At 41.4% G+C, this 18,590-nt stretch overlaps 1 protein-coding gene across 1 annotated transcript in view; it reads right to left on the bottom strand.

The window, feature by feature from the left end:
• Positions 1 to 6,777: 6,777 nt before the first annotated feature.
• Positions 6,778 to 18,590, bottom strand: part of dchs2 (dachsous cadherin-related 2) — a 40,720-nt gene continuing 28,907 nt past the window's right edge. The window contains exons 14-20 of the mRNA XM_050044738.1: positions 17,952 to 18,065; positions 17,043 to 17,254; positions 16,773 to 16,924; positions 15,262 to 15,392; positions 14,865 to 15,151; positions 12,913 to 13,054; positions 6,778 to 10,374 (exon numbers count right to left, since the gene is read on the bottom strand). Of these exons, the coding sequence (XP_049900695.1) occupies positions 7,763 to 10,374; positions 12,913 to 13,054; positions 14,865 to 15,151; positions 15,262 to 15,392; positions 16,773 to 16,924; positions 17,043 to 17,254; positions 17,952 to 18,065 (3,650 nt within the window). The 3' untranslated portion in view covers positions 6,778 to 7,762. The remainder of the gene's footprint in view (positions 10,375 to 12,912; positions 13,055 to 14,864; positions 15,152 to 15,261; positions 15,393 to 16,772; positions 16,925 to 17,042; positions 17,255 to 17,951; positions 18,066 to 18,590) is intronic.

Below are 18,590 nucleotides of genomic sequence, written 5' to 3'. Positions count from 1 at the left end.
GGAGTGATACATACACAGTGAAATAACCGTGATGTTGTACTCCAATATCGTCACGGTTTTACTGTCTCTCGACCAATCAGATTGCAGGGCCGGAACTAACTGTTGTATAATAAACCATATAGTAAAATGGACGTAGACACTGTGATGTCATCCATTGGTTTGTGGACTCTCTAAGTCTCCAATTCGGTAGTTTCTGTGGAGGTTTGAGGGGCGTGTCTGACACCTTGCAGACAGCCTGTCACTCAAAGCGGCCTTAATTATGCATATGCATATCACTTTAAGCCTTAAGAAAATGTGAACATGTGAGTTATATAAAAATCCACTCCCTGTACATTTGTTTTGAATGTTGAAATTGGCTGTAGAGAACAAAACTGTTTTTTGCACCAGGCTGTAAACATGTTAATTCCTGCTGTAAAGATGGCCATTTTAACATGGGGGTCTATGCGGACTGACTGGCTTTTGGAGCCTCACGTGGCCATTAGGGGAACTGCAGTTTTTGGCACTTTTGTGTTGGCCTTTTATTTTAGGCATGGAGCTTTCTGCTTTTGATGAAAATTGTAAACATTATGCCTGACAAACATCAGCATGTTAGCATTATCATTGTGAGCATGTTACCATGCTAATAATTAGCATTTTGCTCAAAGCATCAATGTGCCTAAGTACAGCCTCAGACCATAGACTGTTTAAAATACCTGACTTAGTCATCGTGACTTCACCCACTGGTTTGTGGACTGCCATTTCAAAGCCTTGAGTTTGGCATTTTGGTCGTCACCATCTCAGTTTTTTGGAGCAAGAAGTGACCATATTTGGGCAAGAGGGTGGAGCTGTGGAGGAGCGAAGGGGTGGACCTGACTGAAAACCCAAGCACACCGCCCTGGTAGTGACTTATCAGTGACAAGGTAGCTGTACTCCAAAGCATACCCTGCTTTATCATCTATTTTACTCTAAACAGAAATATAATTCACAGAGTGAACATCAAACGCTTCTCATTCTGAAGTCGTCAAATGCTGGCGCTTTGTCAGGGATTTTAGCATCAGACGCCTGATGCTGATAGCCACCTTTTGTGGCAGTTTGGTAATGTTGCTGGACGGAACCTTAAGCGGTGTCATATAACACTGCCATTTGGCCATATGACACCTGCCATGGCACTATGATATGCGGATGGACAGAATCAGCACATATCTCCACTGGACAGCACCTGGTATGATACGCAGCTAGATGGTGTCAGGTTGAAACGATGCCAGTAACGTTGTCATATAAGAAGCAGGAAAGTCTGTATGGTGCAGGTCAGAGGGACAGTGAATGGGTCCAACAAACCCCAGACTTTCACCTAGGAGGTCGGTTCCCGTAGAGCCAAACCATGATGTTTTTTTCTAAACCTAAGCATGTGCTTTTGTTGACATCACAGCATTGGTAGTGGCGTCACAGAATGTCAACAGCAGATGCAAAAAAAATACTTAGCACATAATATGTAAACATGAAAGGCCACTGACAGAGCTGCGGTATGTGATGACTTGGAATGAGATTGCATGGAACATCATGCTGTATTGAAGGAGACTTGAAGCTAGCAATTGAGACCAAATACTCATTAGGTGCTGAGGTAAAAAATCAGGAGAGAAGTTGGGTCATTTTTTCATTGAGTTTTATAGAATTGAACTTCATTTTGCAGCCAGTAGAGTCGCCCCCTGCTGGACATTAGAAAGAGGGCAGTTTTTAAGCACTTTGCATTGGTTACCTTTATCAGACCCAGAGGCTACGTCCACTTCTCTTTTACAGTCTACACCTGCGCCAACCACTTCTCAAATGATAAATGTTGTCACAAGTCACAAGAGGACTTTGAGTAATAACATATAGTCTTCGAATTGAACAAGATAATGTCTGTCCAGGTATGATGCTAGCTTCACAGCTTTGGAAAACATAATGCTAGGAATACATCTTGGTTGGTACCAAAATTCCAGTCCAATAACCAGCCTTCTTTGGGCCTGCGGAGCATCGTCAGAGTTAAATAGAAAAGTACGAAGCAGATTGCTCTGTTTGAAAAAAAGTTCTGCAATGCGACCAAACTTATGAACTTGTCAGTTGAACATACATTTTTTTAAACTTGAAAACATGCAACTTACAAGAAAAACTATTAAACTACCAAAATGTTCTTTGAAGACAGAAAACTGCTTGCTCACACTGGAATGAGCTGCTTATACTGTTTTCATTTTCCAGTTTAGGTTCAGTCTGTAATCTATACCATCTTTCATGTAAGAGAACTTCAGAAGAGTTCTCAGACGCTCTCGTTATAGCTTTACTGACAACAGGTGGAATTTGTAATGAAAATCTCATGCTACAAATCTGCATCACATACACAAGTTTTTTACTGTTAGGTAAAAGTCTTACAGCCCACTGTACCTCCTGCATCAAACATAACAAACCAGGATCAGACAGCTGCCATTACATTTAATTAGATTTTACATGCGTCAATGGTAAAACTTCTAGCTCAGCTAAAAACAAATGTAGATGTGAGGTAACACAGTAAACATACAAAAACTCTACCCCTGTTCTGTAGTATAATCTCCAACTCTCAAATCATATTTTAGCCAAGAGGAGAGTTTAGCCATCCATCAAAACCGTTAACACTGGATATGAAAGCTGTTTTAAAACAATAGATTATAAAATCAGCTGTCACCCCGACTGCACTCTCCTGCTTTGCAACTGTTTCTCCGCCAAGTGAATGTAACCTAAATTCTTCCAGTGCAGCATACAGCCTCAAGTCCCCCGAGATACTGAGCCAGAACAAGCCAGAAACCACAATGCAGAACTTGTTTAGAGGCCAGTACATATCTCAATAGAATGCAAATAGAGATAAATATGAAATCCAAGCCAGGATGAGAACACAGCTGTGTTTTATTTGTCACAATGCCTCCTCGTGCAAGTGATTATCAGATCGGACTATCAGATGATAATCTCTGCGTCTTGTACTGCAGGAAAAAGACGGCTCGGGGTAAACGCTGTGAACTCACCCATGACCAAATTTGACAAGTGATGATCTAGTACAGATGACTATACATTACTGTGGAGCTTAGAAGTCTATATTCGCCTCTGACAGTGCCTTTTTGACACTGCTCTATCCATCAGCGTCATTTGCCTAACTGATTTTGATGCACTTGGGATCAAGGCTTGATTACTGACTGCACAAAGTGGGCAACTGCCCTACACGGGGCCCGAGACCCCTATGGGCTCCAAAAGCCTCAGGTCAACTGGTTTGCGGTATTTTGATTTACTGAAATTTTGTTTGGGAATATGTGCCACTAAAGTACAATCCCAACTGACATGATAGGGTCTTATGATGAGTCCTGCCCTATTAGCTGATATTGAGGTTGTCTTGAAGAGGCTCCCTGTGTTAGCCTGGTTCTGAACCTCTGAATTTCAGCCAACATATCTGATGAGTCCAATAATTCAAACACGATATGTAGGTTGACCAGCTGCAGTAAGTCAACTTACAGGAAAAACAACTCTTAAACTGACAAGACAAATGTCATTAATTAGGCTTCTGTGTAGACCAAAACTGACGTCGACAGGACAGATTCGTCAGGCACTGCCGATGGCTAGATCCTCATTTATGCTCAGTGTTAGATATGTATATGCACACAGACTGTGTTAATTTCATCCGTATTTGTCCAAGTTTTCTGAAAGCTTACGGACATGGAAGAAACGGAGCAATACCACCGTAAATCATGGGGGCAGTGTAGCATGTTTCAAGTGAGACACGACCTTAGCACACGACAAAGACATAGCCCTTTAACGTCCTGCTCAACTGTTTGGTAGAGCACATTTTGAGTCACTATATGTTAATGAAAAATGTGTTGAATTTAACTCAACCTGATTAAGTCATCCGTACCATTCGATTTAGGCATGTTATGCCAAAAATAAATCCACTAGATGTCGCTGTGTCTTTAGATAGTATGACTTTTCAGTTTGCCTCCTACAGGAAGTTAGTGACAAAACAGGTCACTCCAGACATGAAGGCTCTGTGAGATGGTATTTCCAAAAGTTAGGTGTGTTAATTTGGCATGTTATAGTTTCAGAGACCTTACCGAACAGATTTATGCAATGTCATAAAAGATATAAAAGTCTAATAAGGATCAAATAATTTTTTAAAAACATGCTCTACCATGCAGTTGATTTGGCCTTTTATGGTAAAGGTAGTGATGCTAAACTATGTAACTAAATTTGACTGTTTGCTAAGAAATAAAAATATCATTGATCATTTATGATTGTTAAATGATACATTTAATGTTATCCATCATTTATATGGTGAAATAATTTTATAAGTATGATTTTTTTGACATCTGAAGCCATGCTCAACCCAAACGGTTGAATTGGCCTTTTATGGTAAAGGTAGTGATAGTAAGATTATACATTTACAATTTTTCTGAAATAAAAACAAAACAAAACAATGAATATTCATTGATGTTAATACCAAAAATGTAATGCTATTCCATTATATATCTGATGAAAAAAAATTATATCGATATGATTCTTTCACACTTTTTTGATGTGTTAAAAGTACTATGGTAAATATCTAGAATAAACACACTTTCCCAACACAAAGGGTGCATTAATGTATGAGGGAGTAATAATGTTTGAAATTATCAGGTCTATTTTCATACATAAAGGGAGTATATGATCTCTAACATTAACAATGCACACAGACTGGGAGGATCAGGGGGGCGCAGCAGCTCATTTTTGCCCAAGGGTTTCCAGTTTCCACTTGTGTTCCTTATAAAACTGTGGTAATCTCAAATTTGTATTGAACTGTACATAAAGTGTCCAAAAACTTCTCTGTCCTTACAGAACTGCCAAAGAATCGTGTTGTACTTGAGACTTCCTGACCTCTCAGCAGATTTACTTCTCTGACTGACAGGCCGTGTTTGATAAAGATCCACTGAGCACTTGTAAGGACTGCTGAGCTGTGTGCTGAGACACAGAAGCTTGTTTGGCCAGATCACCTGATATGGTGAGAGATCTCTTCCATCACCGTGATCGCGAGGCCAAGGACCCGCTGAAATCACAAATACAGAGGAGCGCAGAGCTTGTCAAAACCCACTGAGGTGCAGAGGAGAGAGTGAACTGAGTCAATAAATAATTACGCACCTATCAGTGACTACATGCAGGACACACTCGGCTGGTACGGTTCAGGGCCGGACTGTTTATTATCTTTCATGAAACTATCTGATAAAGACTTTAGCTCCTCAGCTTCCTCAGCTCGTATGTTCCCAGAGGGCGGCACATTTGGATTAACAGCAGACCAAGTGGAGCCATGTTGAATCACTTTGTATTTCCTTACTTGTCTTAGAGAAGCAACATTCTTAGATATGTGGAGTTTTCAAAGCTGTGGAGACCTTCAGCTTTTTTAACACTAAATTAAAACTGCACCAACACTGGATGAAGCAATGAAAACAACAAATAACACATCTAACAGATTATGTTAAAATAGGTTGCGATGACACATGGATATAGGGGAATACATAAAGTGTAAAATTAAATGAAAATGAGTGAAAATATTTTCATTTTCATGATGAAACCAGATTTTGAAGGAGGAGGAACATTTTTAAGGAAAACCTCAATGTTGAAAAAGATCCGGCTTTTAACTGTGGCATTCCAAACATGTGGAACATGGTAGGATTTAGTTCACTTTTGGATACTTGTTCAGGAAAAATACATTTTTAAAGAGAGGTGCTTCAATTCCAATACTTTAAGTAGCAGTAAATCTTTAGCCCTGTGTGATAAAAATACATCTAATGATTAGTGATGGCGATGTTGGCAGCTGTTTATTTGGCCTGGTTCTAGGGCATCATCATTCTGAGTCTCAGCTGAGTCAGGCAACCGAACACGGCCCAACTTATTTCTTCAAGCATGATGATTTTGGGATGATCCTGGGCCAGGTCATTTTTGATAACAGCCCAGCAGCCGGAATTGGGCCAGTGTATCTGACCCAGTTCTGGGGCGTCATTATACTGAATCTTAAGCCTGGTTCAGACCAAAGATTCGTGATGAGACGACGCCGTTTTAAAACGTTGCAGAAAAAAGTTGCAGCGGTGTGAACTTGCTGGTCTGAGCTCGACTTAAGCTGGCTCATGGTGTCGCCTGCAACTCAGCTGGTCAACTGCCAGCGACTTGTGTAAGAACATAAAGCACGTCACCAGTTTCTACAGCCAAATGGCCTGTAGTGAAGTCCGGTGTGTTCGCTTGCTGCAGCAGGTGCTCCGTCCCCACCGAGCCACAAAGTAAGGCTGAAAAGCTGGAATTCAGAACGGAAGTACAGAGAGTTGTTGCTGCCGCATCTAGTTGCATTGTTGTGAACTGGCAGGTTTTCGGAATGTTGCAGAATGGCACATTGCCTGCTTCAACTCGTCGTGTCGCAAATTTTTAGGGATAAAAATAGAGTAGGGCAACCAGATGTGGCCTGACTTATTTCTTCTGGTGTGCCGAGTTTGGGCCGATGCTGGGCCAGGTTATTTTGGCTACCTGGGATCATTTTTCTTATTTTATTGTTTAATTTTCTCCTTTTTTCTTTCATTATTTACCCAGTGTTAAGAATGCTCATTTACAGTAAGAAATCCTGTCTTTGAATAAAACTCAATACACATACATGCACAACCTAATAAATCATCAAACAGTCATCATCACACATCATCACAACTTTTAAATGCTGAAGGCAAAAAAATACAGGAGAAAGTTTCTTTATTGCAAATGTGTTAATACTTAAACAATTCTCTGGAAATTGTACATAAAGTGCTGTTTATCAACAGGGCGTCTGTAGTCTACAGTCAGCACACACAAAACAATCATGAAGGGAACAGACCATTTCTGTTCATGGCAAAAAGTAAAACAGCCACAACCTGGAACGGGTTTGTGAAAATCTGCCATCATACTGACCAGTGACAGCAAGACAATATAATCCCATATCTTAAATCCATATGACATTTGTGTCAGTGAAGAATCCCACATTTTTTTTGCGTTTTGACTTCATAAGCCTCAATGACTTTTCTATCTTGGAAAGACTGAACAAAATCACATGAAAATGAAGAACATTAATAAAATGAGTTCTGTTCCTCATTTTACTGGCATTTTATAGGCTGAATATATTAAAGACGAGGGAAGCAATATGGGTCTGTATTCAAAACCCTGTTTTTTATGATTCCAGCAAGATAGACTTAACCACAGAACAATGTTGCCTTTCTTTGCTTATTAAAGTTAAACCAACCTTGAAAGGTTTTCATTTAGAAGCTGCAACCGACTGCCATAACAGAGTGTTTCATTTTATGCACATATAAACATGTTTACAATAAAACATTCTATAATTAATTGCCGACTCGAACATCTGCTCTCATTCAAAGTGCAAGGCTGAGTTTAGGCGTTTCCAGATATTTGTTTTATTACATAAGTGAGTTATGAAATCAACCACGATCTAAGTAATTAAATGACTACATTATGTTCAAATGATAACTTTGCCTGGAATTGCCCCTGTGAGACTAAACTCATGACACCCAAAGGTCTAAAGCCATACAACTGGGGACAACAATATGAATAAGTCAAGGACTTCATTGTTCTAACTCTGTTGATATGTTGTATTTTATAAATATATTAGAATGTTGTCAATAAACCAAAATCAAAACTGAACCTTCCCCTAAAAATACTGAGGGAAACATGTTCAGATGTTGACTGGAAGATGGAATTGAATGTCACAGAAAAACTTCATCAAAGTTTGTGCCTACACCTGGATTTCAGCCTCCAATAGGCTTGCAGTTAGAGGCCCTGAGTCAAGTTTGATTCCCCCCACCCCTGTCTCCGAGACAACTGGTGAGGCACTGGGGGTCCTAATGGTGAGAGAAGAAAGGGATGGGGAGAAATTGGGTGTCATGGCTGAAGGGGTAAGTCCTGTGTTCCTGGCTAAGGGGGAATATGCATATTTGGGGAAAGAGGGCTTCCTTCTCAGGCTTGGGACCCGCCCTGGCTTTCGTGGAGGTACAGTCCTAATGCCAGGCTGAGCTACCCCCGTTATTAGAGGTGGTGGGTGCATGAGACAGCTTGCCTCTGCTGCTAAGTCCTCACGGCCGCCTTGAAGCTCCTCGTCAGGGAGCATCCCGATATCGGTGAAGACGGAGGCCAGAGTCTGGTAGCGTGGCTCCCAGTCCAAAATGTAGTCCCAGCTGTAGCTGCCCTGCAGCTGCTCCTCCAGACACACCAGTGAAGAGAGGGAATCTGCAGAGGCCTGGGCTTCCGAGAGGGGAGCATACCCATTTGTCCTCATGCTCTCCTCCAAATCTCTCACCCTAAGTATTGCAGGAAGTAGTCCCTCACCTCCTCCCTCCTCTTTAAAGTGGTGGAGACTTTCAGTGCTGGCCATCCCTGACACTAAACGTTTATTGATGGATAAAATATGCTGCGGCCCTACATCGACAGAGTGGCAGGAGATATTGTCTCCAGGCAGAGCAGAGTCTGGGATCTCTGCGGCCTGGTTGCCTGGCACAGATTCGTCCCTTTTACGGCAGGGGTGCTGATTTATCCACTTGATCTCCTGGTCCTCAGCTGTTTCACCTTCTGCTGATCCACGGCCGCTTGAGTCTGAAGGATTGTGATTGTATGGGTGCGATACGTCCCTCTTGGTCACCAAGATGCTTGGCCGTTTAATCTCCTGCAGAGAAATGGATCTTTGGCTATTGGATCTACCAAACGAGCCTGTGCCGTGGTTTAAGTTCGCAGCAATGGCAGCGGCTTTTTTGATTGCCGCCTCCTTGATCTTGTATCTGAGAACCAAGCCCACAAAAATGAGGAGGACAAAAAGGAACATAATTAGTGAGACACTCAAACTGAGCATGTGTGCATCAAGAGGCACCCCAGTGACTGCCTCTGCTGAGCTAGAGATGTTGACGTAAACTCGGCAAGCGGTGGTCCTGGATGCCACTCTGGGACTACCTGCGGACACTACTAGCTCCACCATGTCCTCACTGGCATGGCTGCCTCTTCTGCGATATACAGGTCCTGACACAAAAATGGAACCAATTGTTTTGTTTATTGAGAAAAACGGCGATGACTTCACAAGGGAGTACTCCACCACTCCGTCCACCCCTCCATCATGGTCCATCGCCATCACGTATCCGACTGTCTCTCCAGGCTTGGCGTTTTGTGGCAGCAGGAAATGGTACTGCTTTTGGGTGAAGACAGGACTGAACTCATCCACTCCCTTGATGGTCACCTGCACTCTCACTGTAGCTGCTTTGTCGCCTTTGTCCCTGGCTTCCACGACAAAGCAGTACTCGCTCTCACGTTCATAGTCAAAGGTCTGTCTGGTATGAATGTCGCCTGTTAGAGGGTCAATGGCAAAGGCTTCCTTCTTCTCAGGGCTGCCACTGCCATAGTCCATGAAGCAGGAGGACATAATAGAGTAGGTGAGCTGGCCGTAGGGGCCTAAGTCATTGTCAACAGCATGGACAGAACAGGTGTGGGTAAATGCCGGGAGGTTCTCCAGCACAGAACAGTTAACAACAGGAAACATAAAGTACGGAGTGTTGTCATTTACATCCAACACTGTGATGAAGACCACTGTAAAAGCCACTTTACGTTCCTCAGATGATTCACCTCCATCAGATGCTCGGATGGTGAGGGTGTATTTTGAGTCTTCCTCATAGTCAAGCGAGTGGTTGACCACCAGAACGCCAGAATGAGGGTCCAGCTTGAGGTGACCTTTGCTGTTCCCTGAGACAATGTCATACCGCAACAGGCCGTTGATTCCCAGGTCAGGATCCTGAGCACTGACCTGGACCAGCTTGGTACCGACATGGCTGTTTTCACTCACCTGTGCATGGTATCCTGTGCTGGAAAAGACTGGGGCGTTGTCATTGCAGTCTGTCACAGTCACCATGACGACAGCAGAGTTGTTCAGTGGAGGCGTTCCTCGATCAGACACGCTCACTGTTAGTGCGTAGCTCTCTGTGGTCTCACGGTCTAAAGGGTTACACAGAACGAGTTTTCCTACATTTCTCATCTGATTCTCAACTTGAACCATTTTTACTTCCAGACAGAATCGCTTCTCCTCATTTCCCCCGATTATGCCGTAGTCCAAATGGGTATTCTCAGGGCTCCAGTCTTGGTCCTCTGCAGACAGTGTCAGTAGGCTGGTGTCTGTGGGCGTGTCCTCTGGGACGGTGAGTGTGTACATGTCCTGGTGAAACAAAGGTGCATGGTCGTTGGTGTCCAGAATCAGCACGTCTATAGAGGTGAGTGTAGACTGCACAGGATCGCCTGCGTCTTTGGCCTCAACCAGAAGATGGATCAGGTTGCTGTTTGTGATGGCCTTCAAGGGCTTATTAGTGAAAACAGACCCTGCAAGACAAAACATGTGCTCATGAGTGAATCAGTTTGTTTTAGATCTACACTAATCAGTTTTTTTTAACAGAAATGGATCCAATGACTGTGCAATGTGAAGAGTTGTTGACACAGGTGGGGGACTCGAGTCACATGACTTGACTCAAATTGGACTTGAGTCACAAATTTGAGGACTTGAGACTTGGTTGACTAACACTGATAAAACACTTGACATTGACTTGGTATTCATGACTTACGACTTGACTTAGACTTGAAACAGATGACTCGAACAGATCTGACTTTCTTTTCTTTTAATTAAATATAAGTGGTCCTCTAGATATTGATAAGTGACATTTGTTTTGAAACATGATTGGGTGATTTCTGGTGTAATATGTGCTGTTTAGCTGTATACCAGAATTTGTGAACAGGAAGGGAGCGCTATGCTGTTTCCTCTATTGTAAAAACAGAGGCTAAAAAACTGAGATCAAATGGTAAATCTAAGCAGTGCTGATCAAATATGAACCAAAGCGCCGTTTCCACCAAACACTTATGGTATCTATCTATCTATGGTATCGTATGGTACCTTTTGGAACCAAAAGTAACCTTTCAGACATGGTACCTGGACTCTAGGTCTGCCTGGCGTTTTCACCGCAAACAGTAGTCTTACATGTGGGCGGGGTTGTTGTCACTTACTGCTCTGTTGAGCACTCACTGTATTTCCTCCTTTATCAGTCTACACTTCATTTATGATCCACAGAATGAAGCTGCATGCGGACATTTTCAGAACAAAATAAAACAGGCTGCAGTGAGACTGTCCATGGGATATTTGAAAATAGCAGGTTTGTGCATTTAGTCCTTCTACGGCAAGCTCTGGGGTTTAGTGTTGCTGGAGCCCACAGGAACAGCGCTTCGCGGCTCTGTTTTTTCTTTGAGTGAGGATTTGGATATATGCAGTTCACATAATCCGGTCGAAATTAATATCCATAAACGCTTGAAGGTCCACCCATTACTAAAAGAGTATGTCATCCAATGGAGACAATAAAAACTAAAGTAATGATCAGAGCTGTCAGATTGAAATCTAAGGTGTGCTGATGGATTCACATCCTCAACTCATGCATTGAGTAACATAATAAGTAATGTATGCAATACATGGTAATTGTAGGTTTTCTACCTCTTGAGCAAAGCAAATACCACAGTCTTTTTGTTGTTTATGTTTTCTCTGGTCATATAGCACCAATTTTAAAAGTATGTGTGTCATTCTACTGCATAGACAGCCATGTTTTATGAAAAGACCATCTTTCCAGCGGTGATATACTTCTTTTGTAAAGGCCTGACATTTGATTTTGCCAATGTTTAACTATAAAAACTCTTTCCAACTGATTTACCAGACGGTTCAGCAAATAAACGGATTGTTCCTGGATTAGTTTCTCTTCAAATTAAAAACTATAAAACATGTCTGTTTGGATGATAATTTACTGAGAGTTAAATCAAAATTGTCCTTGTCATTAGACACGGCAACGCAACATCATTTCCTGTGCGACTATTTTATAATGAATTCCATGTGCAGACCAGGAGAGCAAATGTTCTTCTTGGATGACAACAAAGCGTTTGTCCATCCAATTTATTGTTCCACTTCACTACCACTTAAACTTTTCTGCATGACGACTTTATAAATTCTGAGCTCTACCATAAAGCAGTACCACTCATTGTTTGTGAAACAAATAGCCATGGAAAAACTGAGAGGCATCGCACCACAAAAAGCACCATATTAAATTTTTGGATTTAGAGAGCTTTAGTCAACATTGATGCAATTTTCACTTTCCGTTGGTGCTCCTCACCGCAAAACATGGGCAAATACAACTCTTTGATATTAAACTTTGGAGTTCAGACATGACAGAAGCTCATAAATCACACTTGAGTGGAAAAGACTGGCCAGAACCGAGGAGTGGGGGTTCCCTTTCAGCCCCGTAGGATTTATCTTCTTTCTTGGGTTTAGAAATTTTGAAAACAAAGATAATAGGATAGGCATGGCTCCTCTGCAGCACTTTATCTCAATGGCTCCTAATTGACTTCTCTGCTGCCTCTCTTTCTCCCTGTCCAAGGAACTCACTTGCACATCCAAGACTACAAAAATATAAACACTGGAGAATATACTGCTCCTGGCAGAATGACAACTCTCAGTAACTTCTGATACTGTATGCTGCTCATAACCAAGCAAAGACTTTTTCTGTGCCCTTTTCTTTGGCGCATGCTTCTTTGACTATGCCAGAAAATCTGATTTTAATGGAGGGAATAAGAGGGATGAATATGAAAATCAGACCACCAGACAGTCAGAAGTCATAAAACTTGTAAAGCTTGAGGTAATGGCTTTTACAGAAGAACTGTAATACATTTTAGATCATTGTTTTATCCTCGTGGTGACCAAATAACCTCTCTCTTTTCAATATTTTCTCAATATATACAGTACCTATACATACAGCGAGGGTTTACTGTCCATGAGAAATTTATGTCCGAGCTATTGCAGCATGTCTTTTCCATCAGTTAAACTGTTCTTACCGTTCTCTGGCTCCATGTAAAAGCCTTGTAAAGGAGATGAAAGCAGTCTGTAGGTGATCTTTCCATTGAGTCCAGAGTCTCTGTCGGTAGCGGACACAGACAAAACTAACGTGTCTGCTGAAACCAACTCTGACAACTCCACCTTGAAGAGAGAACAAATGATGAGTCACATCTGCAGCAAGATCATAATGTACATTCTGTATCCAGTCCAATACCACTTTCTAGGGTTAATAAACATTTATTAATGCTTTTTAACTCAGCATTTGTAAGAACAATTTTTTGGTGGCCAGATCTGAAAAATCTCTATGACTGTTATATAACCTTCTTCACCAGAATTTGTCTTTTTAGTTAACTGGGACTGTGGAGCGCTGCCCGCTTCCTTTTGGCAACCATGTTAAGCAACTGGGCTGTTCATACAGGATGCGCCATGGCCCAAAGCTCTGTGGCAGGCTTGCGATTTGCAGCTATAGTTTAGGCATCTGGTCTATTTTTTCCACGAGCCACGAGTAAATTTGGCAAGAAAACACACTGATAATTTATTTAGAATGATATAAAGGATATATTAGATATAATATAAATGATCTGAGTCTTATAAATTATAGAATATGTGTCCCATGCTTACTTATTCCACATATTTGTCAGTTGTGTATAATCAGAGAGTGAGAGAGATATGAGCACACACACCCCCACACACACACACACACACACACACACAGCCCCTTACCCTAACCTTAACCATTACAACTACTGTAAATGCCTAATCCTAAACCTANACATATTTGTCAGTTGTGTATAATCAGAGAGTGAGAGAGATATGAGCACACACACCCACACACACACACACACACACACACACACAGACACAGCCCCTTACCCTAACCTTAACCATTACAACTACTGTAAATGCCTAATCCTAAACCTAATTCTAACCTGCACCCTTACATCAAGTCTTAACCCTGAAACAGGCCTTTGAAAAAGTGAGGACCAGACAAACTTTGCAAAAATGTCCTCACTCTGTTGCTAAAATATGTTTTTTGGTCCTCACTGTGTAGCATGTACAAGTACGCACACACACTAATAACCAGTCTGCTGCGTGACAACTGACATATCGGGGCATTTTCGTTTCCAGTGTGAACATGGCGTTAAACTAAGGAAAAAGCTGCAGGGCATCTAGAAAAAAATCTTAAATTGATAATTAAAACTTTTAAAACTTCTGAGTTGCTGGATTGTTGGAAAATGTGTTTTCAATGATTTACTAATATTGTAACTATACACCTGATGGCTCATTATAATGTGAGAAGCTTGTGACACTTTATTAAAAGGGGTACTCCAGCGAAGTTCAGTTTCCTAAAGTGAGACAAAATAACCCTGATGATGTCATCTTGGATTGGGTTAGAGATTTTTGTGTTAAGTAAGGGGGGACCTAATAAATGACATTTTTCCTATTATGAGAAATGTAGCATCAAGTGTTTTAGGAGACTGACTCATGCTAAGGACTAAAGTCAGTGTATCTCAACCTGTGCAGCTTTAATTTTGACAGATTTCTTTGTAATCTCTCATATGTGAGCTCCCCAACTTCATGGATCATCAGAACCAAATCATCAGAATAGCTCTTTAATGACTAAGGCCCTTTCTAATAAAGTATCAAGATTCACCAGTTAGCTAAAAAGATAGACCAACATATGCTGATGGATAATGTCCATCAGACACATGGATTTTTATTACCTGGTCACCCAAAAATTGACCCCTTAACATCTTTAACATGCATTAATAAACTTACAATTCATCCAACATTTATTACGACTTATATATCCTGAATAAGGCATGCCTTATCAGAAGGTTGTTCCTTTGTTATTTTACCATAGCAACATGCATATACCGTTTTATTCATGACTTGTTGACACTAACCAGTTGGCCCTCTGCCTCTTTATCAATAAATACATCATCTGTACCTGGTAGGAGACCTTGGTGAAGACTGGAACGTTGTCATTGACGTCAAGCACTTGAACTTTGACCTCTCCTGTGGTCTGGTGGAGGGAATCAGATGCCCAGACTGTCAGCGTGTACTCTGTCTCCTCTTCATAGTCCAGGGCTCGAGTCAGGGTGATCACACCAGTGTATCGGTCAATAGCAAACGGAGCATTGGTGCTGCTGTTATCTGAGAAGCTGTAGGTGATGGTTGAACTCAGGTCCACGTCGTTTGCAGTCACCTGGGTGACCATGTAACCTGCTGGCAGATCTACAGCAGAACAGAAGACATCACAATAAGTCCACAAATAGACGAAGAACACAGACAGTGTTTGTATCTGAAAGTGTGTTTATCATTGAGAGCAGTGGGGTTGGTCTCACTCTCTGCTATAACCACAGGCTCCATGGGGGGGATGGTAGGGCTGTTGTCATTGACGTCCACCACTTGGACCCTGATGGTGGTGGTGGTGCTGAGCGGAGGGTTCCCCCTGTCTGTGGCCTGCAGAACCAGCCTGTAATATAAAGGCAGTAAACAAATGATGCCACTTTGCATGTTCTGAGTAATGTGTTGATGCATTATGCTAGTTTGGAAATGATCCAATTATAGTACTCTCAATAACAGAACTGAGCTAGGGATGTCCCAGTCAAGTTTTTTTGCTCCTGATCCGAGGAGCTGCCGATACAGAGTGCCGATCCGATTCTTCTATTTTCCTGGATAATACAGCTTTATTTTGTTATCTGCACATCTTTTATGCAGATTACTTTAATATATTAGCCAATTTATTGGCTTTTTGCTTGTCGGGCTTTTGTTGCACTTGCAGTGGTTAAATGAGAGTGACAGTCAGAAACAACATGCCTCAGAGACGATAGTAAAATGCAAGAGACTCTCACACTGAGCTGAAACAAGTACTTTTAACTAAGGTAGATGACATAAATAAACAAAGTCTCATACTGCATTTTGCTGTCATTTCTGGCTTGTGGTATTTTGCGACAGGCGGAGTGCGGCGTAGAGGAAAGAGAGGTGTAGAGTTCACGATGGCTGCACTCTATGCATCTCTGTGCATGAAACCTTCACCAGTAAAATCACCTGTATGACAGCTGATGTAAATCAAAGGATTGAATTTGACCTTAGATCAATATGGCCCATCCCGATCACCACCAGGACATCCTTAAGTTGTACTTTTGAGCCCATTTCGAAATCAGTAATTCCACTTTCACTTTTTCGACTGTTGTAATGGACTTCATTGAAAAGCAGGAATTACAGAGTAATTCAAGAGTACTTTTCCCTTGTCAGGAAATCTGTCTGACAACTTTGTAATGAAGGAACTATAGGAAGTGTACAATCATAATGAGACTGCTGGATGAGAGGCCCATTTCTTTAAATTTGCAGATGCACTATGAGATCATTTCCTCTCACTCATTTACAATAGACATGTTTCACTCATTAAACTACTAACCCATGCATGAGCTTGCAAGAGCTCTGTAGGACTGAAATATATTTCTGCAATTTGCAAGTGACAATTATGCGTTAAAAAAATACTAATAATACTGCCACCATTTGAAATGTAGTGGTCTCAAGTCACTTTGCTATAATTGGCCGCACAGTGAAACACTGGCCCTCTCATTCTGACTACAGACATCAGGAGTTTACTTCCCATACAAACTGTTTTAAACTAATATAGAAGTCTTGCTTCTATATCAACAAGGATAAAATAATGATTATTTTGTTAACTACGGCTTCCACAGGGATCTGTTGGTGTGCCAGTGGCAAAGACCTATGAGATGTGTTATTATTGAATGCAAACATAATAGTTATTAATAAATGGTTTTATGCTACAAAGTAAAACTCAATACAGCAACATAATACTTTTTAATATGTGAGGTGGGCGTACTTGTATGAGGGGGTGATCTCACGGTCCAGTAAGACATTTGTAGCAAGAATCCCACGAACAGAGTCCAACACGAATGCTTCGTTAGAGTTACCGGATACAATGGAGTACTCGATCTGCCCGTTCATCCCGCTGTCAGCATCAGACGCAAACACCTGCAGAAAATATGGGCACTGATTAATAAGATCTTATCACTAATATTACAACAAAATATATGATATACCTGCTCTGTATTTCTAACATCATAGGGGGTTTCATATTCATAGTAGCTACCTGCATGATGTATGTGTTGTGCACTTGCCCCTCCCAGACAGCTGTCCTGTAGTTGCCGTGCTCAAACACTGGTGCGTTGTCATTCATATCCAGCAGGCTGATGGAGACCCTGCAGTGAGCCGTCTGCAGCCCACTGTCAGCCAGCACCACCAGTTGGATGTGAGGGCTCACCTCAAAGTCCAAAGAGTTATCTTTCTGTACACGGATCTCACCTGGGAGACAGTAAAAAGATGAGATACTGAACACCAAAAGATTGTGCATCAGAGACTAGTGTAGCCCGTTGCATTTCAAGGTTGTTTCTTAAATCAGATCAGGGAGAAATGAAGGCAAAGTAATGGAAAGAAAAACATAACTTTCATCTATTAAAAAAGGTGTTGACAGAAACACTTTTAGGTTCAAGTTTTTGTGGTAACCCGAAAAAGTATTCAGTTCTATGTCAGTATAATATTGTGTATTCAACTCTAACTATGTCTGCGTCATTACTTCATGTATACATGAATCCAAAAAAGAGTTTGGGGTGGAATATGATAAAATCAGGAAGCCAAGAATCAAAACCCTCCAGGAAATACTTTCATACAAACAAACAGATGAAGCAGATAAGTTGACGGAGCATTTTGAAGAGACACAGAAAATAAGGAGCCCGAAATAGTTGAATCAAAATCTCTAATTTGTTTAACATAAACAATCGTGAGGACTAAAAATCAAAAGTTATTTTCTGGATACTTTGGTGGAAAATAAAATGGATGACTGAATGAGAATTTGTGCTATTAGCATAACTTGAATGATGAAAGCATGCATAATTTGTTCCTAAATACATAAGAATGCCATCTGCTAATCACAACCAGTGAACAACTTTGGATGGATGGCAAGAAAAACGAACAAAAGCATTGTTTCAGCTTTGTGTCTCACCCGTGTGACGGTTGATGGAGAAAATATGATTCTCGTTGCCACTAAATATGGTGTACGTGATTCTTTGTCTGCTGTTGCTTTGGTCACTGGCCTCCACTTTTGCAATCCAAGTACCTTGACAAAGAGAAAGTGGAAAGGTTGATGAAGTTTTTAATGGTGCACTCTTACAAATATGGGTTCTACAAAGGTTCTCTCCGGAGAGCTGATGTTCTACCCAACACCATTTGCTTCTGAAGAACCCTTTTTGGAAGGAGTTCTTTTAGGATTGTTGAAAGCATGGGTGTTGAAAAATCCTTACCCTCAGCATTATGATGAGTTTGGGTTCCATTATATCAATTATTTTATTGTTTCAGTTTGGTACACTTTTTAGAGTCCTCATGGGTGAGTTCTCGATAAAACCCTTGGATTATAAAAGGGTTCTTTGTAGGACCCCCTGGGTAAGCTCTTGTGAGCACCCTTTGAAAGTGGAAAGGTTCTGGATGAAACCCCCAGAGAGGGTTCTGGGTGAAGCCATTACACCACAGAAGGGCTCTGTATAACCTCTCGTAGGGCGTTGTTCCTGTTGAATTGGGTATAGACCAAATTACTGTGACATCGCGCTAACAACAACAATCACTTCCGGGTAGAAAAACTGGCAGT

Source organism: Epinephelus moara, chromosome 5 (assembly GCF_006386435.1).
Source record: "Epinephelus moara isolate mb chromosome 5, YSFRI_EMoa_1.0, whole genome shotgun sequence".
Lineage (NCBI taxonomy): Eukaryota > Metazoa > Chordata > Actinopteri > Perciformes > Serranidae > Epinephelus > Epinephelus moara.
This window is presented reverse-complemented; position numbering and strand designations above follow the sequence as displayed.